The 26,536-nt window shown below is 41.3% G+C and overlaps 1 protein-coding gene and 1 non-coding gene across 4 annotated transcripts in view; both read left to right on the top strand.

Annotated features, from left to right (window-relative positions):
* The window catches only part of uvrag (UV radiation resistance associated gene), a 91,503-nt gene that overhangs the window by 5,407 nt on the left and 59,560 nt on the right, over positions 1–26,536 (top strand). For all 3 annotated transcript variants that reach the window (XM_061803746.1, XM_061803745.1, XM_061803747.1), the window contains exons 3-9: positions 2,650–2,767; positions 2,943–2,977; positions 9,677–9,838; positions 10,029–10,103; positions 10,187–10,272; positions 16,763–16,868; positions 20,950–21,076. In XM_061803746.1, the coding sequence (XP_061659730.1) occupies positions 2,650–2,767; positions 2,943–2,977; positions 9,677–9,838; positions 10,029–10,103; positions 10,187–10,272; positions 16,763–16,868; positions 20,950–21,076 (709 nt within the window). The remainder of the gene's footprint in view (positions 1–2,649; positions 2,768–2,942; positions 2,978–9,676; positions 9,839–10,028; positions 10,104–10,186; positions 10,273–16,762; positions 16,869–20,949; positions 21,077–26,536) is intronic.
* Positions 20,324–20,396, top strand: trnai-gau (transfer RNA isoleucine (anticodon GAU)). The gene has a single exon. It is a non-coding gene; the product is annotated as a tRNA-Ile (tRNA).

The following is a 26,536-nucleotide window of genomic DNA, read 5'->3' as shown; positions in this document are numbered from 1 at the left end:
ATGATTTTTTTTTTTTTTTTTTTTTTTTTTAAACGATGTATTTGTGTGATACAGCTCCAAATAAGTATTTAAACGCCTGTCTATCAGCTACAATTCTGAGCTGTTAGTCCGCGTTTAAAAGTCCACCTCCACTCCACGTATTATCCTGAATCAGATTCACCTGTGTGAGGTCGTTAGCTGCATAAAGACACTTGTCCACCCTATACAATCAGTCAGACTCAAACTTGTTTAGCATGGCCAAGACCAAAGAGCTGTTCAAAGACACCAGAGACAAAATTGTACAACTCCACACGGCTAGAAAGGGCCACGGAGAAATTGCCAAGCAGCTTGGTGAAAAAAGGTCCACTGTTGGAGCAATTATTAGAAAATGGAAAAAGCTAAACATGACGGTCAATTTCGATCAGAGTGGAGCCCCAGGCAAGATATCACCTCGTGGGGTCTCAGTGATTCTTAGAAAGGTGAGGAATCAGCCCAGGACTGCACGACAGGACTTGGTCAATGACCTGAAAAGAGCTGCGACCACCGTTTCCAAGGTGACTGTTGGTAATACACTAAGACGTCATGGTTTGAAATCATGCATGGCACGGAAGGTTCCCCTGCTTAAACCAGCACAGGTCAAGGCCCACCTTAGGTTTGCCGATGACCATTTGGATGATACAGAGGAGTCATGGGAGAAAGTTTTGTGGTCAGATGAGACCAAAACCAAACTTTTTGGTCATAAGTCCACGAACCGTGTTTGGAGGAAGACAAATGATGAGTTCCATCCCAAGAACACCATCCCCACTGTGAAGCATGGGGGTGGTAGCATCATTTTTTGGGGTTGTTTTTCTGCACATGGGACAGGACGACTGCACTGTATTAAGGAGAGGATGACTGCGGCCATGTATTGTGAGATTTTGGGGAAGAATCTCTTTCCCTCAGTCAGAGCATTGATCGATGGGTCATGGCTGGGTCTTTCAACATGACAATGACCCAAAGCACACAGCCAGGAAAACCAATGAGTGGCTCTGTAAGAAGCATATCAAGGTTCTGGCATGGCCTAGCCAGTGTCAAGACCTAAACCCAATAGAAAATCTTTGGAGGGAGCTAAAACTCCGTTTCTCAGCGACAGCCCAGAAATGTGTCTGATCTAGAGAAGATCTGTGTGGAGGAGTGGGCCAAAATCCCTCCTGCAGTGTGTGCAAACCTGGTGAACAACTACAAGAAACGTTTATTCTTCTTTTTCTTTCGGCTTGTCCCGTTAGGGGTCGCCACGGTGTGTCATCTTTTTCCATCTGAGCGTATCTCGTGCATCCTCCTCTCTTAACACCAACTGTCCTCATGTCCTCCTTCACCACATCCATCAACCTTCTCTTTGGTCTTCCTCTCGCTCTTTTGCCTGGCAGCTCCATCCTCAGCACCCTTCTACCAATATACTCACTCTCTCGCCTCTGAACATGTCCAAACCATGGAAGTCTGCTCTCTCTAACCTTGTCTCCAAAACATCCAACTTTGGCTGTCCCTCTAATGAGCTCATTGCTAACCCTATCCAACCTGTTCACACCTCAGCATCTTAATTTCTGCTACCGCAAGTTCTGCTTCGTGTTGTTTCTTCAGGGCCACCGTCTCTAATCCGCACCTCATGGCTGGCCTCAACACTGTTTTATAAACTTTGCCCTTCATCCTGTAGGATACGCTTTTGTCACATAGAACACCAGACACCTTCCGCCAACGTTTGACCTCTATAATTGGAAACAGAGGATACTAAACCAAATATTAACATTGGTTTCCTCGGGTGTTCAAATACTTATTTGCAGCTGTATCACACAAATAAATCGTTTACAAAAATCATACATTGTGATTTCTGGATTTTTCTCTTTAAATTATCTTCCTCACAGTGGACATGCACCAACGATGGAAATTTCAGACCCTACCATGATTTCTAAGTGGGAGAACTTGCAATATAGCAGAGTGTTCAAATACATATTTTCTTCACTGTATAAGGAATCCCCTTATACACTTCCATTTGATCGCAGTATGACAGCAGGCATGCAACTGAACCTACTGTTCACCAATGACGTTGTGCACCATTGTAACACATTTTCTCAAAGCAGGGCCTTGACAGATTTTACTTTTTAAACGTCATGTCCTATGTAATACCATTTGGCACCGCTGCCTATGCAGCAGTTCAGAAAACACCTGTTTTGCAATGTAAATTTTCAGGTCCAGTTGCTGGGATTCAACCTTTGCAGATTACCTGGATATCTGTGAATGTACACAGATATTATTTTTAAAACTTGACTTAAAGGTCACAGAACATAATGTATATATTCTAGCAATTTCCTTCTTACCATGCGTCCTTACTTGAAGATGAAGTGAAAGTTAAGTGTTTTGTAATTCAGTCTTAAAAATGATAGTGCTTCTGTGCTAAAACGTGAATACATTTCTCACGTGATTGTATATCTTCACTATGAAGATCTCATGTTTTTGTTATTTGAACTGATTAAACAACTATGTTCTGTGTCACCATTTGTCCTAGGACATAATGATGGTTCTGTGTCTTTAAATTAGCTGTTTTTTCATTCTCTAACTAGAATGGAATTTGCGATTTTGCCTTTGGTCTGTTCTGTTCTCTTAATGCTGCTCCGTATTATTCTGTCTGTCCAACAGAGACGATTGCGTCATCTGCGGAGCATTGCAGCGAGAAACATCGTCAACAAAAATGGCTCCCCACTGCTGGACACATATTTCACCCTCCATCTTTGTGTAGGAGATCGCATCTCTAGTGGTCAGTGTTAATTTGTCGAGTTGGCCTCACAAGAACAAACATCATTGTCTTGTCAAATGTTGTCCAGCAAATTTACACAGAAAAATACCAGATTACGCTATTGGGAATTTCTAGCTTTTCTGTTTCTTCATTTGTATTTACCCTCTTTAATCATTATTTCTTAATTTCATTCTAGATTTTTACAAGAGCGAAGTCATATGTGACTCACTGGTGAGTAGTTTTGTCTTGACATTCTTCACTTTCATTCCCAGTATACTGAAGATGTGTGTCACTAATCATTGAATAACATAACATCACCAAGCTAGCAAACTATTTACTTTGAGATTAATATGGAACAGAAAATAAAACTGCACTGACTGCAATGAATAAAGGGTGCTGTTTCCAAACAAAATTAACCTTACACAAAATGCTGCATATAGTATATAGTACTCCAGATATTTACCAGGTAGGTTATCTAGTATCTCACAAACATTTTATTTAGTAGCAAAAATAACTGTCTACAAAATGAGGCTTTATGCGTGTTCTCTTATGTTATAATGTCATTATTACACTGAATACCCTTTCTCACGGGGCTCTTAGTCATATAGAAATATATCCAGCCAGCATTATTAAGACACGGGAAGTTTATTTCATGCTACTGTAATATTTGTTGGACTTCCATCTTATTGTGAAGTCAAAACACATTAATTAAAAAGCGATACACAATGCTGTGACTGGAATAAACATAAATGAAGTGTGTAACGCATTTGGATAACATGTACTCATTCACCATTGAAGTGGATTAGTCAGTGGTCAAATGACTGCTTTTGCCACATCTTCTACCAGGCTGCTTTCTTGGCATATGTGAAGAAATGTGAAATAATTCTAACAAAGTGGATGTTTCTTATTGGAGATTTTTCCTTCATTGTTACTCACTTTGGTTTTAAACTTTAAACATGGTAAATTGCAGACTGTTTGCTCTTTGCCCCTCCTCAATCCATCACCTTATCGTAGTGGAGGGGTTTGTGTGTCCCGATGATCGTTGGAGCAAAGTTGTTTGGGGCTTCACGCCCTTGGAAGTGTAACTGAAAACAGGTTCAAGGTGAGGAACCAGACTAAGTAGTTCTCCATGAACCCCTACGACGAGTAAAAAAATCATGGATTCAGGTTTCCCTTGCCTGGACGTGGGTCACCAGGCCCCCCTCTGGAGCCAGGCCTTGAGGTGGGGCTCAAAGGCAAGTGCCTGGTGTCCAGGCCTGCACCCATGGAGCTCGGCCGGGCAAAGCCCGAAAGGATAACATGGGTCGCCCTTCACATGGGCTCACCACCTCTGAGAGGGGGCAGAGGGGTTGGGTGAAATGTGAGCGGGCCATAGCTGAAGGCGGGGGACCTTGGCGATCTGATCTCCGGCTACAGAACCTAGATCTAGGGACATGGAATTTCACCTCTGGCAGGGAAGGAGCCCAATCTGGTGCGTGAGGTCAAGAAGTTCTGACGAGTTAAAGTCGGACTCTCCTCTACTCACCGCTTGGTTCTGGTACCAGTCCTCTTGAGAGGGGTTGGACTCTGTTCCACTCAGGAGTGATCCACATTGAGGGGTGCCAAGCAGGGGTGGGTATACTTATAATCCCCCATCTTGGCGCCTGTACGTTGAGGTTCACTTGTTCCTTGGATGCAAGGGTAGCCTCCCTCCACCTTTTGGGTCGGGGGATGCCTCGTGCCGATGCACCAAACAGCATTTCAGAAAACCCACCCTTTTTGGAGTCCTTAGAGGGAGTGCTGGAGAGAGATCATTCTGCTGGGGGACTTCAATGCCCATGAGGGCAATGACAGTGACACCTTGGAAAGGTGTGATTGGCAAGAACGCCCCCCCCCCCAACACACCCCACCCCACCACCGATCAGAAGTCGGGTGGTGCTCTGTTACTGCGTTTCTGTGTTCATCACGGATTGTTCATAACGAACACCATGTTCAGGCATAAGGGTATCCACGTGCACTTGATACCAGACACCCTAGGTCGCAGTTTGATGATTGTCGTTTTGGTCGTGTTATTGGATTATCGGTTATCGTAGCCCTATTTCTTGGACACTCTTGTGAAGAGAGGGCGGAGCTGTCAACTGATCATCACCTGGTGGGGCGTTGGCTCCAATGGTTGGGGAAGATGCCGTTCTGACGTTGCTGGCCAAAACGTACTGTGAAGCTCTGCTAGGAACGACTGGCAGATTCCCCTGTCAGAAGAAATTTAAACTCTCACCTCCGAAATAACTTTTCCCATGTTCCGCGGGAGGCGGATGACATTGAGTTTGAGTGGACGATGTTCCGCGCCTCCAATGCTGAAGCAGCCGACCGGAGCTGTGGTCGGTGCCTGTTGTGGCCCCGAACACGTTGGTGGACACCAACAGTGAGGGATGCCATCACGCTGAAGGAGTCCTATCAGGCATTTCTTGCCAGTGGGCCTTCCAAGGCAACGGATAGGTACCAGGTGACCAAGTGGAATGCAGCTTTGGTGGTCGCTGAGGCAAAAATCCGGGTATGGGAGGAGTTCGGTGAGGCCATGGAGAATGACTTCTAGGCGGCTTTGAGGAAGTTCTGTTCTCCCCTGCGGCGTATCAGGAGGGGGAAGCAGTGCACCGTCAACACTGTGTATAGTGAGGATGAGGCACTGCTGACCTCAACTCTGGATGTTGGTGGGGAGAATACTTCGAAGACCTCCTCATTCCAACGACACGCCTTCCCATGAGGAAGCAGAGTCTGGGTCCTCTGAGGCGGTCTCTTCTATCCCTGGTGTTGAGGTCACTGAGGTGGTAAAAAGATCCTTGGTTATCGCCGGGTCGATGAAATTCGTCCAGAGTTCGTTAAGGGCTCTGGATGTTGTGGGGGTGTCCTGGTTGACACACCTCTGCAACATCGCGTGGACATTGGGGAATGTGCCGCTAGGTTGGCAGACTGGGGTAGTGGTCCCCCTTTTTAAGAAGGGGAACTGGAGGGAGTCTTCCAACTACAGGGAGATAATACACCTCAGTCTCCCTGGTAAGGTCTATTCAGGGGTTGTGGAGAGGGGGGTCCATCGGGAAGTTGAATCTCATTCAGGAGGAGCAATATGGTTTTCATTCTGGCCATGGAACAGTGCACCAGCTCTACGCCCTCGGCATGATCCTTGAGGGTGCATGGGAGTTCGCCCAATCAGTCTAAATGCATTTTGTGGACTTGGAAAAGGTACTCGACCGTGTCCGTCAGGAATTCTTGTGGGGGGTCTTCGGGAGTATGGGGTACCGAACCCCCCTGATTCGGGCTGTTCGGTCCCTGACTTATGTCAGAGTTTGGTCCGCATTGCCGGCAATAAGTCGAACTCCTTTTTGAGCGTTGGACTCCCCCAAGGCTGCCCTTTGTCAGTGATTTTGTTTATAACTTTATAAGAATTTCTGGCCGGAGCCGAGGCGTAGAGGGGGTCCGGTTTGCTGGACTCACCATTGCATCTCTGCTCTTTCCAGATGATGTGGTTTTGTTGGCTTCATCAAGTCATCATCTCCAACGCTCACTGGAGTGGTTTGCAGCCAAGTATGAAGCGGCTGGGATGAGAATCAGCACCTACAGGAAAAGGGTGGTGTGCTCTCTCAGAGTTGGGGATTATATCCTGCCCCAAGTGGAAGAGTTCCAGTATCTTGGGGTCTTGTTCACGAGCGAGAGAAGAATGGAGCGGGGGATCGGTGCAGCACCTGCAGTTATGCGGACTTTGTATTGGTCTGTTGCGTTAAAGAGGGACCTAAGTCAGAAGGCAAAGCTCTCAATTTACCTACCCTTACCTATGGTCACGAGCTGTGGTTTGTGACCAAAAGAACAAGATTCCGAATACAAGCGGCCGATATGAGTTTCCTCCACGGTGTCCGGACTCTCCCTTAGCGAGAGGGTGAGAAGCTTAGTCATCTGCATTGAGAGGAGCCAATTAAGGTGCCTGGGGCATCTGATCCAGATGCCTCCCGGACACCTCCCTGGTGAGGTGTTCCGTGCATGTCCCACCCAGAAGAGACCCCGGGGATGATCCAGGACACCTCTCTCGGCTGGTCTGGGAACGCCTCGGGATCTCTCTGGAAGAGCTGGATGAAATGGCTGGGGAATGGGAAGTCTAGGGATCCCTTCTAAAGCTAGTGCTCCCGTGAGCTGACCCGGAAAAGTGGTAGAAGATGGATGAATGGATTTTTGGTCTTTGTTTCACGCCGGAAACCCAAACCAATTCCAAATGATGAAGAAAAATGGTTCCTCTTTAGTTTGTCTGCTGCCTTGTATTTAATGTAAACAATGTGTGTCACCAGGCTATGGTAGTCACTAAGGAGGGAAAAATTGCAAATTTTGGGAAAAAAAAAAAAAAAAAAACATCACTGTGACACAAAATGATTTATCAAGTAATAAACCAGACCAATGCATATCAAACCTACAAATTAATTCTACATGCTTGTACATGGATGGAATGTACTGTATTTTGTAAAAATAAACTTTTACGTAAATACCAGTTCATCCATCCATTTTCTGTTCCAATTGCCCTCACTTGGGTCGCAAGCATGCTGGAGCCTTTTCTAGCAATAATTGGGCGACCACCATGAACTGGTCTCCATCCAAACGCAGTAATTAAGTAATTGATAAAATACAATCAACATCTCTCAGGACTATTTAGTGATCTTACTGCGTACCAGTGTAGTGGTGACTTGAGATTTTTTTCTCTCACCATAAAATTACTATAAAAAATGTTTTATGTGGCCCCATTACACTTTTGGGTGTTTGTATTTAAAATGGGTCCACTTGTGTGAAAAATGGTGACCTTCCTATAGTACTGCAGCTCAGCTCTACTTATTGTTGTCAGCTTTTCTGTTTGGCCAGGTGCTGACCTAAGCTAGTTTCAGCCCTGCTTCTTAGCTCCTTACTACCCCTGGGATACAAGACTGTAAATTACTACATCATGATTTTCTGCTAAGCTTCCCCACAAATGATTTAACTCTGTTGCTGACAAATGTTTTCTAGTATTCTCTCTCAATTCCTCTTGAGAAATGCTTCCTGATGAAATTTCCTGTTTTCATTCAGCTATGGCTTTCTACTTCCAGAGTGAGTGACTCTCACTAGTTCTGAGCTCTGTCCTGGGCAGTGTTCTTCAGTTTCGAAGTCTCCTTTCCTATCTCAGTCGCATTCTTAGCTAACAGTGGAATATCGTTGAAAAGCAAACAGCAGGGCTTCAAGTATTTCAGCGTGGGGTATTTTAATGGTATTTACATGCATATCAACGGAGAAACCATTGATATTAGCACGAGATCTTTCCGGAGTCAGAGGAAGACCGAGAAGCCACATAATATAATAAATATATTATAACCCAAAGACGAATTCGTCATTGATAGTTTCCTATTTTCGTGTTACATATCACACTTGTGTGCAGAATCTGTATGTGTATCTGTATAGCCGTTTGTGAACCGCCGTATGAAGGAAAAGGCGAGGCTTGATTTACGAGTTGTTTCTCTCGTTTTCTTTGTGTAACATCACACGCTCTCCTCAATAATTATTCTTGAATTAGTGCCGAACCTACGTAAGTCCCGACCGAGTACGACAATCACTACTTTATAGTGTCCTCAAACATCCTTCCTTCAGTCTTGGTGTCTCGGTGCACGTCGAAGGCATTTAGGACTCGCTAGTTCGGTTTAGCTTAGCTCGGGAGCCGCCGAACAGAGACACGTTTGTGCAGTCAGATCATTGCAAAATATCGCTCAACACAGATCAAGTGTGTCAATCATTCACACGTAGCTATGTTATGCAAGCGAAGAACTGCTAATTCATTTATATGAGACATGTATTGAAAATCAAATATAGGGCATACATTCGTGCAAACAAAGTCGGGTTTAGCTTAGCTCGGAAGCGCCGAACAGAGACACGTTTGTGCAGTCAGATCATCGCAAAATATCGCTCAACACAGATCAAGTGTGTCAATCATTCACACGTAGCTATGTTTTGCAAGCGAAGAACTGCTAATTCATTTATATGAGACATGTATTGAAAATCAAATATAGGGCTTACCTTCGTGCAAACATATCTGTTCCGGTTGATGGATTCAGTTGATCATGCGGTCTTCCACAAAGTTTGATCCATCGAAGACATTTTTCGTACTCGGTCTTCTGTTCCGGTTGATTTTAGATGGATTCAGTTAATGATGCGGTCTTCCACAAAGTTTGATCCATCGAAGACATTTTTCGTACTGGGTCTTCGGTTTTGGAAAGGGTACGAATTGAATTCCACCAACTAGCCTTTCAGGATACCTGTCGTCACGATTACAAAGTCCGTGACTACACCTCTTAACCATATCTATTGTTAACGAACCCAAATACGCGATAAAACGCTAACAAAAGCTATACCGGACCATGCAACGTTGTCTGAGGGAACGGCGCGTGCAAAAAGGGGCATGGTTTATGCAGATCTCTGGCCTCTGATTGGTCAGCGACGCGGATGACGCAATTTCTACGGAGGGGTCAATTGCTCTCAGCTTTGCATTATTGAGTCAGTTTTTCAGAGTAAGCCTCCCCTCAGAGGATATTAAATGGTTGGGGCCTCCCCCTTTTAGGAGATTAATTTAAACAAAGCCCTGAGAAATTAATTAAATTTGACAGCAACCCAAAGTCTTACATAAAAAATTAAGTTGTGAAATTCCAAATCATGATCAACAGAATACATGTCTGCATCCCATTCATAATCCTGCTTTTCATATTCCAGTCTCAACATAGCATGTACTGTAAACATGCATCCAGTTCTGTCAAATAATCACACTACTGTGATATAACTCAAATTCTCAAATAATGCATACGTTTGGAAAAAGCAGATCAATTCCATTTGAATGCCCGTTGCAATGATATGTTAAAGATGACCTACTGTATATGACGTATACCCTTGTGTGTTTTAAAGAATCCTACTTGGAGGAGTCTGGACTTTGGCATGTTGCCAGACCTTCTCGACACCTCAGTGTCTTCCTTTGTGGTAAGGATATGGGGAGGACAGGCGAAACAGTACCAGCTCCTCATAGAATGGAAGGTTAATCTGGATGGTCTCAGATACACAGGACAGCAGGTCAGCCACCACACACAACGCTGTAATGTATTAATAATTGTAAATGTTATTTGTAAAATGTAAGCTATATTGCAGTATGATGATGGAAATAAATGGATGTAACACTTCCCAATAGATTTATATTTTTAATATTTGTCACCCCCCCCCCCCCCATTTCTTCACTGAGCTTGTGTTTTTGCTATTTCCCCAGATTCGATCAAGGAATACAAATGAGATCATATTCGGGTTGAATGATGGCTACTATGCGGCTGACTTTGATCACAAGGTTTTTGTCCATTCCCAGAGAGCTCTTGCATGATGATTTGGGACAGTGTGGCTCATTTTATTGCACACATTTTTCTGTTGCAGGATCATTCGGAGCGGAAGAAAAATACTTTACTTCACGTTGACCAGAGCTCAGTCAGAAATTCATACAGTGTTTTCTCTTTGCTCAGGTAAGATTAATTATTATGGGATTGAAAGCACATCCTCTCTCCCTCTAAATCATGGGTGCCTAATGTGTGTCCAATACGTCGATCACACAGGTAGATTGATTGACATTTGGTTTGACCAATCCTGGCCTCTTTTGACGTGTGACTGCGCGTGTGCATATAAATGCGCACACGTGCACATAAAGGTGGGTTCTAGCAAACTGGCTTCCTATTGCAACGACGTTACACTCAGCACCCCCTCTTCGGTTGATCACGAGAGGCTGGCTGCTTGAAAAGTAGATCTTGGGACAAAAAAGTGTGGGTACACCTGCTCTAAATTGTGTGGTCAGTTAATTGGAGATTCTAAATTCTCCGAGTGTGATTACACCCCCATGTGATTGCCTGGCATCAGTCCAACGTACCTCACCCAATGTTAGTTCCAGCCCACCTATGACCCTATTGATGACAATAATATCCAATATACAGTAATGCTACAATATTAGGAGACTTGACACCAATCTAAACGGCTTGCTCAGTATTGGCCTGATAACTAACATTTTATGCTGATTGGCTTTAATGTCATAATTCACTGTCATTGATGGTTTCTGCAAGACATTTACTCTTTGTCGGCATCGTGTACAGTATATTTATTTACGTCACAGTAATTTGCAAAGGTACAACAGTCCAGTTGCCTTGATTCAACCTTTGTGGCTTTATATACACAAAATCATTGTCTTCTAACAACAAAACAAAGCAACCAACAATTAATGTCAAGGAAAATTTACTGCAAATTAATCTGAATAATTTTTCTTTTGTTGCCTTTCGCCTTGGTAAGTGCCATTCTCATAATTTTCACAACAGTCTCTTAATACCTTTTCTGAAAAAGATTCATAGAAAAGGGAAAAATATGAATAGTAAAGAGTAACATTTGTGGGCTCTTTTTTTTCCTCAAACCTTCTTCATGATGCTTTGACATTGATTAAAAAAAACAAAAGTAAACTTTGGGTATCTTGTATGTTCTCTATTCCTGGCTATGTATTGTTGTTTACACTCTATCACCTCGCTAACCCCTCTCCCATTGGCTGTGGTATCTGATGCCACAGCAATTCAGCTTAACTCCAGTGTATGTTAACGTATTGTTAAGTTAATATTGTGTGACAAAACCAAAACATTTGGAGGCACAGCACCACAACGACAAACACCCATCTTGACAAAGCGTTGCATTTTGAACGGTCTGTGCACGCCATTCAAAATCCATTGTAAAATGGCTTTTTTTGACAGAACACACACACACACAGTCTTGTGCTTTGTGGAACCCCTGCGACTGCCTCACCGAACCCCTGGGGTACGATTGCCACTGGTGTAAAGTTTCAGCATGTCATTTAATTACAATAAAGTAATTTAAGTAACTATAGTGGAATTTACAGTAAGTTAGCACTCGTTATTTGTGTCATGTTGTGATGTCCGTTTGACATGATTGATAGAATACCTGACTTGACAAGTACAGGGTGTCCCAAAAAATGTGGACACACGTTATATAATGATATTTGTAAATTATTTTACATGTATATTATAATTCTTGTAATTTTTAACATCAAGTTTACAATTATTTAAAGTCTATAGATTTTTTTTTTTTTGGGGGGGACCTATATATCTTTGAATACTCAGTATACAGTACACAAGTACATGCAGGTATTTAAATAGACACATCTTGTGATCAGTTATTGTTCTTTTTAAACTTTATCAGCCCCCAAAAATTCCCCATCACGTAAAGCCCAATTATTGTATTAGGCCCTTCCTGATGTTCATTACCTCATCTTTACCATGCAGCCAGCCACATGTGTATGATGAAGCCTTTCAATGTACAATGTTTGACTCATTTCTAAATAAATAGAAGGTGGACCTTGGCTGGACTTTGTGAGCTAGACTAGAGCCAGGCATGTTCAATAGAGGTCCATCTATCCATCCTTTTTTTTTTTTTTTTTTTAAGGTGGTTGTCCTCATTCAATGTCATTACAGGTAAACTGGAGCAAATCTCAGCTGTCTTTGGGTGAGACGTGGGGTACTTCTTAGACCAGTTGCCATCTAATGGCAGAGTAATTATAAAATCTCCAGGAAAACATTTTCTAACCAAATAACTTATAGCCTGGGTTGCAAATGAGCCTTTCTTGCTTGTTGAGTAGAGGGTGGTGTTAGTTAGACACCTTATGAAACATCACTGCCTTCGATTATTTAAGTCAGGAAGACTTATACCAATCTAACAATGGTTCTGTGTCTGAAATTAAAACATCAAGCCGTCCATTCATGGAAACACTATCATCTTTGCATGGTGATAAAATGGATTAGTGGGAAATGATGCGGTCCAAATTAAAACCACCAGAGGGAGATAGAGATTTGTTGAGTGAGTATCTTGGTTGAGTCCTGTATCACCCACTTCAGGGCGATCAAAATGCTCTGTTGGCATCTGTTGGTAAACAGTTTTTCAGTATCAATAAAATGTGAGCAATACTTCAAGTAATCACGGGGCTTCTCCAAGGATAGATGGATGGACCCACTGGTAAATATAACCAGACTAGGTACACGATTAGTTAGACCCATTTTGCCTCCGGTCCTACAAATTTGTATGGTTCAAGTTAGATGGCACTAAGGCAAGACACATCCTTTCATATGGCCGATAATGACAGCTTGCACTAAACATTTTCAAAGTAGATAAGAACATACATGCAAATGCCTTTTGTCAAAATTCACAATTTTGAACTCAAAATAGGCCATTTTTGTGAATTGTACACATCTGAGGAGTTTTTTCTTGGGGGGGGGGGGATGTCACCCTCACCATAGGCGGTTTTGTACTCCTTACCTACTAACGCTGGCAGCTGGTTCTATTCCATACAACCACCATCTGCACACAAGTAATTCTGAATATTGTTCCCCAGCAGAGTAATATGAGGCCCGAGTTTCTGCCTGTGTATTCAGGCCCTGCTTTGGATAAGTCACAGGAGCTCCTGCTGTTAAGAAGTAACGGTACTTTTACCCCATTTACAATGATCTAAATGTCACTTGCTACTTTTATTTATCAGTTATTGCTTGTTCATCAACTATTTCGTATGTGAGAGTTCCGTGTCAGGCGCTGTTTGTGTCAATCCAATTGAAGTACTTGTGACAGTCAAGTGAAGTTCACCAATCAAACAATATAAGAAAGTCACGTGACCTCACCACACATCTGCCATTGGGCGTCCCGTACCCAAGTATTCACCCAAGACAACCCTGGCCTGCTGATCGTCCTGCATACGTGATGGCCATGTTCGGAAGGTCGTTGTTACCATGGAAGGAATGGCGCACAAGTTATTTACCTTTAGATGAGCAGAAACAAAAGCTTTCACGTGTTGAACTATCACACTGCCACCACTATGCTTAACAGTTGACATAGTGTGCTTTTTATCGAATGTTTTGGCATTTTTATGCCAGACATAATGGGCTGCACACCTTCAAACGAGTTACATTTTTGACTAGTCAGTCCAAAGAATATTTTTCCAAAAGTTTTAAGGATCATAAAGATGCTTTTAGCCCAATGTGAGACCTTTTTGTATTCTTTGTTGACAACTGGGGTTGTCACCTGGGAACTCTCCCATGTTTCTTTCTTATGGTAGAGTCATGAACACTGACCTTAACTGAGGCCAGCGAGGCCTGCAGGGCTTTAGATCTTTGAGATTCTTTTATCACCTCCTGAATGAGTTGTCGTCGCACTCTTGAAGTAATTTTAGTTGGTCGTCCACTCCTGGTAAGGGGTTGCCAATGTTGCCAGTTCTCTCCATTTGTGGATAAATGCTCTGACAGTGGTTCGCTAGAGCCCCAAAAGCCTTGGAAATGGCTTTGTTACTTTTTCTAGACTGATGTATTTCAATCACTTTATTTCTCAATTGTTCTTAAATTTCTTTGGATTGTGGCATAACACATTGGTTCTTGAGAACTTGTAGCCTACATTCTCTGACAGTCTATTTTACTGATTTCTTGATTCCACAAGTATGGTGGTAATAAGTTTGGTGGTGGCTTTTGAAATTGAACTCACTTTTCCCAAATTTGTGGTTCGTAACAGTGACTGTGTATTATCAAGGGGTGTGGGGCAATTACCTTTTCCAGAGGGTCACAAAATTTGGGATTTTTTTTGTGTCTTAATAAATTGAATTGTCATTCGAAAACTGCATTTTGTATTTGCTTGGGTTGTCTCTTAGAGGTATTAAAATTGGTTTGATAATTTGAGACATTTGTGTGTGATATATAAAAAAAAAAAAAACAGAAATCAGAAGTGGGCAATTGAAAAAAAATCTCTCACACACAGCTAAATTTACACATTCACATTTTATATTAGTTGATATGCATGCTGTGTTAAAAAAATGAAACAACTATTTACTCAGTACTCAATAATTTCACTGTCTCCTTTTTACTTTTAAGTAATTTTTGGGGGGACTAATTTTTACTCGAGTGACACTATTGTTAAATAACACTACTCTTACTTTTAGGACAAAGTTTGGCTACACTACCCACCTCTGGAGAAGAGCAGGCATCCTCTATCGCTACTCTCAAACGTTTGAGCAATATTTTTGCTCTACAGATCACCCCTGTGGTATATGTGGCACTTGTATTTTTTTGTTTGAGGTTCTGCGGGTTGTGCCCTTGGTTGCGGTCCGAGTGGAACCACTAAGCACATGTAATATTGGCGATAAGAGTTATCCGCTACTACATTTTGTATTAATTGGGAAACTTGCCTACAAATATATAAATAATTTCTGAATGTTAAAAGTACAGTATTAAGCAAAGGAGTGTTGTTAAAGATGATGTAACAACACAGAGTTAACTAACTTCAAATTCAGAAGTGGACCATAAAAGCTTTATATTTTTTGTCTAGTTTTGAACCCCGTTCCTCAGAACTATGAGGCAGACACTATAACCAGTTACATATACATATGTTTAACTTAAACGTGCCACCATATAAAATTTTTTTTAACTTAACTACAAGTTTTACAAGACCAGGCTTTATCTGACCCCCAGTTGTATCAAGTGTCACTGTCAAAAGAATAAATGTTTTTGTTTTTCCAGATTATTATCGTCTTCAAGGGTCGAGTTCACAACCATAGTCATAACTTCCTGTAAATCCTCTTTGGTATAGTTGTTTGGTGTCTCTCTTGCATTGGTGGTGGTGGTGGGTGGGGGTGGGGGGGGGGAGTTGCCATGGTTAGTGAGAATATGTTCTTTGGAGAGTTTCCCAGTGATTGGACTGCTCAGGGTGTAGGTGCTACGGTCCACTGGTGAGGTTAAAACTGCCGCTGGCCACTGGCCTCACGTTGGTTCACGGGTTGTGTGATTGTGCCTGATCGGGAGGCAAAAAGGCAAAGACAGAAGGAGCGATGGGGGCAGACATGCGTGAAAAGGAGAGAGAAGATAACTATTCTCACCTGGGGGAAAAGGCAGTATCAGATTATCTCATTGCAATCACCTAAACACATGAAGCTGTCAAAACAGATTTGCCCTGATGTTCCAAACCACTATCTTCAACTGTCATCACTGTCACCTCAACCAGATTAAAAACCTCGGTCATGTAATATCAGTTTGAATACATACAATTGTACCACTGTTGGTTTAAATATTTGTTGTCATAATGAAATGATTTGTTGACAAATGTTAGACTATAATTTATGCATTTTGTTTTAGTAAAAGATAATGAAAATATTGTGGAACGGTGGATCAGCTGGAAAGCATTGGGCTCACAGTTCTGAGGTCCCGGGTTCAATCCCTGACCCACTTGCGTGGATACTCTGGTTTCCTCCCACATCCCCAAAACATGCAACATTAATTGGAGACTCTAAATTGCTCCTAGGTATGATTGTGAGTGTGGCTGTTTGTTTCGATGTGCCCTGCGATTGGCTGCCAACCAGTTCAGGGTGTACCCCGCCTCCTGGCCGTTGACAGCTGGGATAGGCTCCAGCACTCCCCACGACCCTTGTGAGGATAAGCGGCTAAGAAAACGGATGGATAAGGAAAATATATCTAACTCATTTTGATCATGAAAATATGACAAATTACTACTATTTTAATAAAGTAGTGGTAAGAAGAACGCAAAAAAATCTATTTCAAAGTGTCGCTAATCAGCAATCAAATGAAATTGTAAACTTCCAAATTGTAATCGAATTACGACGTAGTGAGCAAATGCCACACCTATTGAGCACTGTTTACAGTTTTAACCAATTTCCACCAAATCTTATTCAAGGACCAAGGAAGCACCCATTCCATTTTGATTTGAATCTTAATCAAAAAGCAGAAAGAAACTTTTTACTGGCAAAGTCACTCTGACTTCAATGACTATTACTAATGATCAGGTGGCTAAGACGTAGATGCTGTTTTCAATGTGACTCTTTAACTGTTATGGAAATGAATTAATAGTGGTTAGCTGGCACAGTGACATTGAACTGTTTTGTTTTTTTTTTGTTTTTTTTTTTTTTTTTTTTGTGTCTTACTGCAGACTCCACACAGCCCAAAGAGCCATCAAACAGACCCAAGTGACAGTGCAGAAGATTGGGAAGGAGATTGAGGAGAAGCTGAGAACAACAGCAATGTGCACCGTGCGGGTGAGAGGAGTCACGGCAACAATTAATTTGATTGCTCTGATAATGGTTGTGCCCAGGAAACTTAATTGCCTTTTTTCCCCAGTTGCCCTCAATGTTTTCAATTTAGGAATTGGATAGTTCTGAGTACGATAAGTTAAAATTCACATTTCTTTTGAGAAAATATATAAACCTGTGAATTGGGGTGTGACTTTACCAGAGGGTGGTAATTGCTGCGATCAGCGATAAGGTGTGTCTGTTTTTGTACTCCTAAGCATTTGCAGAGTCTGTAGTACTAAAAAGTCAACAAGATTTAAGAGCTTCTATCACCCAAACTAATGTGAGGTGTAATTTCACACACGCACGCACTTACCCACACGCACAAAGGGCAGTTATTGTTTCTGTAGTTTCGGTTGTTTAACTGAGTGGTGCATAATGAGAAATATCCCATCTGTCAAAATGGATCCAGGGTCCCTTGTTTATGTCTCTTCTCCCCCAGTCATATCCTCTTCTGGAATACAAAGCAAATGCACAAAAGCATATCTAACATTTTTCGAATTTGTAGCCACACAGCTGTGAAAGTGGAGCGCTGATCTCTTGTTTGATGTTGTTTATTGTGAATACTGACTTCATCACTGCTCCCTCTTCTGTGGCCTCAGGCAGTGACACGTTTGGGTTAATTATTCTGCAGATAGACTTTTCCTTCTAGAGAAGCTAATTTGTAATCTGACTTGTCAAATAAATTATCAGTTAGTTGGTTAGGGCAATTTGTTTCTCCATGAACCAGGAAATAGCCTGCTAACTAACACATAGACCCCCCCACACACACACACACACACACACACACACACACACACACACACACTTTTAACACATAATTGATGGTGGTCAGTGTGTTAGCTTAGATGTTTATATTGTGGTGGCATGTGCTAAGAATAGATGAAATTCTGTTATCTTAAAATATGAATTCTCTTTCGGATTTATGATAACCCACTAATTATGTGCCCATCGCGAACTAACAGTACAGTAATTCGCAATTATCTTACCGAAGCTTTTAGTGTACCATAATAGCACCCATCTTCTATAGCTTTTGTCCCATGTGAGACCATAGCACCTCTAGTTATCTGGAAAGTTTAGCTCAATCAACTTCAAATTTTGAAAAACAAGCCCATTAAAACGAGTTAAAGAAGGACCTATCTTTTTTTTATCAAACTCAGCGATGCACTGCTGTAACACTTCTCTTCCTGCTACCTGGTGATCTGAGGGTCCTTGAGAAATCTTAAATATCAGTAATAAGATCATAGAACCTCACAAGTCACACTGATTCACAAGATGCACAACCATACATTATCATGCAAACAAATACAAGTGTAAAGAGAAACAGATAACTTTAATGTTGGAAGTGGAAACAAGCACAAAGGGACATCGAAGCTAAAAGATGGTCCAGAATCTTACCTTGTGTGCATCAGATTGATTGCTATTTTCAATATACAGGTAGGATACCTTCAACTTGTGCTCGTTAGGTGTCCTCTGGAACACCTCTGGTCTGAATACTGAGCCAAAGGCTTTAATTTGTATGGATTTGATTTAAAAATGCGAGGTTACCACTTCAAAGATTTATAAAAATCTAACACAATTCTGGTGAGTTGAAGAGAAGCTAAGGATGGATGACACTAGACATTACTTGTAAATATTTTTTTCTTTTAGAAAGTAACTTGAAAGGCTTAAATTTTCTTTGTAGACAGTTCCTGCTGTTGTTTTCTTCCCTCTATCACTTTTAATAATGCCCAGTTTTTTTTCTTTCCTTTCCCCCAGACTTTCATACTTATTAAAGCTGGTCCACACAAAGGCACTGCTTAGCTGCACTACAACACGGAGGCTCCATTCTTGTGTCACAGAGATTGCTTTCAAAGTCCTGTCTCTAGTTCTCTCCTCACTGAAACATTCTTTAAACCCCATTCAGTGCTCACATCGGCTAATAAATCACATAATCCTTGTTTTCTACCTTTTTTGTAAAAGCCCACCAACTTGGAATGAGTGGAGCATTGTGCAGATCTAAGATTTTTCATTTCTTTGCATTTGTAGAGCTTCATAGTACACTGAACATCATAGAGAGCCTAGATCAAAGTAGTAGAGTGGCGGCTACCAACCTCAGCGCATGGCCCTTTCACCCCATCACCCACCTCTGCCATTAACCTCCTCGGTTACAACATTCTTCCTCCACACCTCCTATGTATTTACACAGCTGACCTATTGCTGTTTGATGTTGAATAGGAATCACAGGGCCCAGTGGTGGGTTACTGTCAACGCGCACACACACAACCCATGAACTAGGCTGCTTATTAAGTTGATTAATTCGTGTCAAAGCCATTGTTTGTTTACATGAAGAGGCACTGTGTCCAAGACTTTTTTTTCCATGATGGAGGCTCTATCAGTGTCTCTTCTGCAACATTTAACTCATGTTATCTTCACCTTACTGAAGCCAATTTCAGAAGCATAATCTTTGTCTTGTCTGATCCAGGCTGTGATCCCCAAGTCGATGTGTGTGCGTTACAGAGAGGGCTGAAAAACTATTGGCTCGTAATCTAGGTTGAATCTGTGGTCCGACATTGCGTGCATGTGTGTCTGTATCTTTATCTTTCTTTCCCCAAATAAATGGCACTTGTAGGGCTTTTTCCTATCCTCAAATTCAATACACTAGGGCTTCCACATCTTCCTAATTTCATCAAGTCACTATTTTAAGATTTTTAAAATTAAACAATTTTTTTTTTTTCACAAAAAAAAAAAACAGTTGTCGAGTCATAGATTGTAGTCCATGAATGTAACTTTACTGCGTTTTGCAAATATCAGATTTGAAACCCGTTTCCCATCACCGCAGTCCACATTCAGTAACACAAGGGGGAGATGTGCTTCTTGCTTCGTGTTGCCTATGGATGTGACAGGCAGGTTAACCATGATACATACAGGTCACACACCCTGCCAATCAACCACAGTTGGCAACTGCCTAAACTGTCCTGGGAATGAAAGTCTAATCAGCGAAAACCGCTGTGTGACATTACAGACAGCGTCCTGGAGAAGATACTCAATGATCTCTTTAAAATGAGGTTTCGCAATCACTCAGCCATTCATTTTCTATACCGCTTGCCATCATCAGGGTCGCAGGTAACTGGAGCCTATTCCAGCTGACTTTGGCGGAGCGGTGAACTGGTCACAAGCCAATGACCAAGCAAACGTTTCTCACTCACAATCACACCTACTGTGTGGAGAATCTTCAGTTAACCAACCATGCATGTTTTTGGAATGTGGGAGAAAGCCAGAATAGCTGAACAAAACCCACGCGAGCACAGAGGAGCCAAGAAAACTGAAAACAGGATGGCCTGAGCTGAGAGTTACTTGTTTTTTTATTTTCCCTGAAATATATATATATATCTTTTTTTTACCGGTCCTGTTTTTGACTGTTCGGTCATTAAGTAAGGCGAGGCCCCGTAGCTCAGTGGTTAGAGCACTGGTTTGATAAACCAGGGGTTGTGGGTTCGTATCCCACTGGGGCCTCCACTCCCTGAGAAGGGTTGCGTCAGGAAGGGCATCCGGTATAAAAATTGTGCCAATGTGAGATACGCTGTGGTGACGCCGAAAGAATTACATACAGGTCATTAAGTAAGGTGAATCTATATGCTTCTTTATGCCAGAACTATTTTGCTTTGAAAGAGGGGAGTTTGCTGTAGGCCCTCTGGTGATTTTATTATGAGGGATATTTATTTGAAAAGCAGTTGGACAGAACAAGGTATGAGAAGGAGAAAAGTGACTATAGAGCAAAGCAAAAAAACAACCCAAAAAAGAAAAAAAACCCGAATAATAATGGAATAAAATGGCATATGAAAGCAGTGATTTTACTTCATGGTTACATTTGTTTTATATTATGTGGACTTGGGAGAGAGAAAGAGAGAGAGAGAGACCAATAGAATAGGAGGGTGGTAGGGAGCTACTACCACTGTGGACATGGCAATTGAGTGATAATTTAATTTATATGACACACCTTGTATTAGACACCATTGCCCATCTTAAATACTCTGTGTGTGTGCTCCTTTTCGTTTGCTCTGAGCAGAAAAAAGAGCGGGAGTGTATGCAGCTGCGTTTAGCCGTGCTTCGTAGTGAACTCCTTCGGCAAAGGAAAGCTCTTGGCAGAGAAATAGATGTGCAGCAGAAAGATATGGCACAGCTTCAGAAGAAAGGTAAGATGTACAGGCTATAAGCAAACATATTTTTTTACATTCCCCTCCAAAAGTATTGGAATGGCAAGGTCAATTTTCTGTTTTGTTGTATACTGAAAACATTTGGGTTTCAGCTCAAAAGACGAATATCGGGCAAAAGTTCATGATTCCAGCTTTCATTTCATGGTATTTGTATTTAGATTTGTTGACTAACTGTGGACAGAATACCTTTTGTTTGAAGCAACTTGTTTTTCAAGTGAGTAAAAGTATTATAACACACAATTAGTTTAACATGAATGACATTTAATATTTGGTGGCATAATCTTTACTTGCATTATTTTCATCAAGCTTGAAACTTCAAATGACTGTTGCATTTTTCATCTGAAATGCAGCCTCTTTGTTTTTTTGTTTGTTTCTGGGGGTTTCTCCATCCAGTCTCCTCATCAAGAGGTAAAATGTATGCTCTATTTTGCTAAGGTCCAGTGATTGACTTGGCCGGTCTCAGGCCTTCCACCTTGTCCCCCTGATGAAGTCCTTTGTATGGTTGGTGGTGTGTTTTGGGTCATTGTCTTGTTGATTTAATTAAAAGGCTTGACACACGAAGCTCAGTGTGGCGAGCACACAGATAAATAAATCAAAATTCTTGCATAGTTGTCTATAATCAGCATGAATTCTGCAGATACAGTGAAAAAGCCTTTCAAGAAGAATGTTCTAAAGACCACTTTATAATCTGGTCGACAACACCCGCATTGCCCCCGCGCAGCACCTCTGTGTAGCTTCCCACGAGAATGTCAAAAAATGTTTCTATGCGGGGATCATCTCTTGTGATTGGTCTGTTTTAGTCACATCTTGTGATGACGTACTAACCGTTTTTTCCCAGCTCCACATATCACCTACGCTGCTCCCTCCTTGATTGATTTTTGCATCATAATTAAACGTCTGGTCATTTAGGTCTATTTGTTCAACCAGACACGTTTGCACGGTCCCCTTTGTTGTTGCTTTGTTCTGTTGTTAAAGAAAGGTAAGTAAAAACTACTACTGGAAATGACTAGAAAGTGCTGAGAAAATGCCACCCTATGGACTCCTAGTCAATACCAGTCGTAGCGACACCTCTGACTTGGAGAAGAACTGTAGCACATTTTCGAAACTGCGGGCGTCAATTGCACTCGGATATGATGGCAAACTACGTGTGGGAGAGCTGCAATGATGTCAGCGCAGTCGCTGCACACACAAGTACTGTATAAAGAGACCTTAAGACTTATCAAGAAAACACCGACATAGCCCGATTCACTCAGAATGACAACACTGTTTAAAATCCTAAAAAGCAAAATAGTCAAACCTTTTCTTATCGCCCTCACTTTGTTTACAGCCACTCATGTTTTGTCTCGTGACGAGACAGGTTATTATTATGAATTAGGTCCTTCCGCTAATGTAGCAATAATTTTAGTATAGTTTAGATAGTTTGATCAGACAGTCCATACATATATTAGTTCAAAAGTTCTTTATTAATTGCAGTTGTGGAAAACACCCGTTACCCTATTTATTTTTGGGCCCGATATTGGGTAAATTATTATACAGGCATTCCAAAAGTTATTTACCAAGACTTTCAATAGAATTTTTTGCTGTTGTTGAAAATTTTCTCTATGGAGATTTTTATGACCTTGTTACACCTAGAATTTAAAAGAAGCAAAGAATTTGTTTCAAGCCGATTCAGTTAAAATCTTTAATTTGTAAATCCTCACATATTTTATTACTAATTTGATTCTGGTTTCTTTTAAAGTTTTATTAACAGTTTCCTACTGTTTGTATGTGCTATGTGATATAGCTCTAGAGGACATTCAGAATATACCCCAATCTCATCTGTACATGGCAGGGGGGGTCTAAACATTTCTCATGTAGCCAAAGGGCCCATTTGCAAATAATTCAAACTCCCAGGAAGCTGGGCTTTCTCAAAACAAATGGCTTTGAAAAGCCAAACATCTAGTGATGGATCTGCTTATGTATGTATATATGTGTGTTGTGTGTTGTGTGTGCGTGTGTGTGTGTGTGTGCGCGCGCACACACACACGCGCGCGCGCGCACGTGTGTGTGCATGCCTGCATGAGAATTAGCAGATAAAGATGAGTTGAGTGTCAGGTACCGGTACCAATGTTTTAGTGAAATAACAATGAGAGTATTGGCATTGACTTGCTGATGCCTGTGAAATCTGATCCTTTTTTTCCATCTTGGACATTCTTAGGATGATAAACAAAACTTCAGAAGTGTGTACTATTCTGATGCCAGTTTTAACAGCTTCCTCAGTGCCTGTTAAACCATTTGGTGGAACAGGCTTCTTCTAATTTACTTGACATTTCATACTTCTGCAAAAAGTATGCAGTCCCCATCTTTTTTTTTTTTTTTTTTTTTAAACACACTTCAAAACAGAAAAGGCTAGGTGAGAGAGAATAGCTCCCTCCTTTTCACAGATGTGATTTTAGAATCCAAGCCATTCACCCCTCCCTCCTGAGTAGTGGGTTTGTTGGGGTCACACTCCTCTAATTTCCCTTCTTTCAGCTTTAGAAGACAACATAAATCAGGCCCTGAACAGCATTTATTATGCTTAGTAACACTAGTTATTCTTATGCCCTGGATCATAGTCAGTGCTCCTGACATTTATTGGCCAAATGTCAGTTGTGTGGTTTTTCAAGTGTTCGTTATAGTTTCGTAAAGCAATGGTATGTAGTGGTATTTTTTTTTTTTTTTCAGCTTCAGAAAATATCTTTTATTAAAGCTGGATAATACCTTTTTGGCTTCTTCTACCAGCAGCTCAGTGGGACACATTTGCTTCTTCCAGAAAGTTGTCCTCTTGACTCAGGCTAGAGTTTTAAGTCATTAAACGTATATCCCCTAGTTACGTTTGAAAGTATTTACTGTTCATAAGATATTCCAGTTATTATAAATACTTGAAAAAATGCTTTTCAATTTGGCTTGGTTTTTTTCCTTTTTAAATTTAGCCAGATTTTTTTGTCACTGATTAGTAGTGGGTTGGAGTCGGGTAGAACTCTTCTGCAAAACACCTTGAAAAACTATAATATGTTGTACAACGAAAGAAGTAACACCCCGTGATGAATCACTACGAGGTGCAACTGGGGGTTAAGTATCGTGCTAAAGGATAGTTAACTTTTCGGCTTGTCCCGTCAGAGATTTGCCACAATGTCCACTCGCATGATTTATTTGGCATGCTTTTTACTATGCCTAATGCATTTCCTGAAATAACCCAGCCATTTTTTTATCTTGGCAAAGCAGACTGAGGATCAAACCCACAAACCTTGGGATGAGATGTCACCCCAAAAGTTTACAGCACCCGGTATTTGCAGGCAAAATGAATAGCTGAGATTGGTATCTTCAGGGTAGTATGGCCGTAACTTAAACCAAGCATTTCTGTGTGCCTTAAACGGTGCGAAGAGTCAACCATAGTAAGGAAAGGGCCTGCTGTGCCTGTCACTTCCAAACTTTGAACCAGCAGACCTTACCTATGGCAGATGTTCAGGCTACTCTGCACAACGCAACAGTATAGTTGTTCATTCTGTGAAACCAAGCCAAGTACCGCGGGCTTTCAAGTTGTCTTATTAAAGAGATTTTAGTGCACTTCTTGATTGATTTATTCTCATGATAAGAATTTCAACACCAGATGGCTCAGCTTTTTTTAAAAAAAAAAAATCATTGTTATATTATCCACGCTAAAGTTTGGATCCTAAATACCATGTTTTTTGTTTTTTTTTTTAAATACAAATTGCACATCTCGAGTTTTTGAAGATTACTGCACGCAAACTTTATCTCTTCGTGCCAGTAAGGATATTGACGAGATGGAAAATGTTTAGATAAAAGAGATTGGCAGTGCTGGGAATTACATGAAAGCAACAGTGCAATAAGAGATATGGCCTGTCTGATCTGTGTCTCTTTGAAGAAGAACTGCTTTTTCTACCCCCTACCTCTGTTCCTGCGGGAGTTTCAGCTCAAGGCAGAGCAGAATTGCCCTGGGTGCTAGTTTTGTGGTAAAAGTCTGGTTCTGCTTTAGAATATCATTGCTCAAGCTGAGATACTCTTAGCTCTCAACATGTGCAATGAGATCTTTTTAACACCACAATCATTACATTTGTGATAGGCAGGCTTACGTTTTCATTTTGGATTTGGAAAATTGAAATTTGAATCACACAACAACTTCCCCCTCGCTGTTTTTGGGAAAAAGTTAGTTTATTAACCGCACAGATTTTACTATTGCTATCCTCAGATATCACCTGATCTGTTTCCAACAGAGCACTGTCAGACGACACAATTCAACACATACCTGAAGTCCTTTTGTCTCGTGTGTGTGCCATGTTGAAGCCACCTTGTGAAACATAAATGTACAGACAGACTCAGAATAAGACCTTGGTATTGCTTGCTCATGCATGAGCAAATGCATAGTTGCACAACCAAGACATATTAAGTGATTGTTACTCCCACCACTTTATTAATGAGAATCATCACCCTTGCACAATTGAAATTAAACAACTTAAAAAAGAGGCACAGTTGGAAAGCTTGTTGTAATGTAGTGCATTTGAAGTGATGGTACCTTGAAAGGTGCTTAAGCATGAAACACACATGTACAACACACACACACTCAATATGCACACAGTTGAAGCCAGAAGTTTACATATACTGTGCAAAAACACCCATTTAATTTTTTCTCACTGTCTGAAGTGAATTCAGATTAAACCGCTCCTGTTTCAGGTCAGTCACGATCACCTAATTTATTTAATTTTGTGAAATCCCACAGTAATGAGAGAGAGAATTTCTTCAAGAATTTTACAATTTCTTTTTCGAGGTCAAAAGTTGACATACATTTTCTTAGTATTGAGTAGCATTTCCTTTGAACTACATGACTGGGTCCAATGTTTTGGGTAACACAAGCTTCTGTCAGTACTCTGCTGCAATCCTGGCCCATTCCTCCTGAAAAAAACTGGTGTTACTGAGTCAAGTTTATTGGTGGCCATGCTTGTGCTAGGCTTTTCAGATCTACACATTTTCAATGGGATTAAGCTCAGGGCTTTGTGATGACCGCTCCAAGATATTGACTTTATCCTCAAACCACTTTCTAACCATATTGGCAGTATCCTTAGGGTCATTGTCCATTTGGAAGGCCCATTTGCGTCCGAGCTTCCTGGCTGATGTCTGGAGATGTTACCTTAATATCTCGATCTAATGTTCTTTCTTAATATTTTATGAAGGGCTCCAGTTCCTGCTGAAGTCACTGTGATTGCGCCATCGCACTCCCAAATCTGCACAGTCGAGAGCGAAAAATCACACGTGTAAAATTTGTTACGAGTAGAAATACAAAGATATTGAAAGACGTCGCTTATTTTATGTAGTCTTGACCAATGCAATTGCGCACTTGTCGCACACTCTCAGTGCACATGAAAACCGATGCAGCGCAGTGATCCACAGCCTGATGTTTTTTTT

The sequence above is a fragment of the Syngnathoides biaculeatus genome, chromosome 18 (genome assembly GCF_019802595.1).
Source record: "Syngnathoides biaculeatus isolate LvHL_M chromosome 18, ASM1980259v1, whole genome shotgun sequence".
In the NCBI taxonomy this organism is placed as follows: Eukaryota; Metazoa; Chordata; class Actinopteri; order Syngnathiformes; family Syngnathidae; genus Syngnathoides; species Syngnathoides biaculeatus.
Note: the sequence above shows the minus strand (reverse complement) of the source record. Positions and strands in the feature narration are given on the sequence as shown.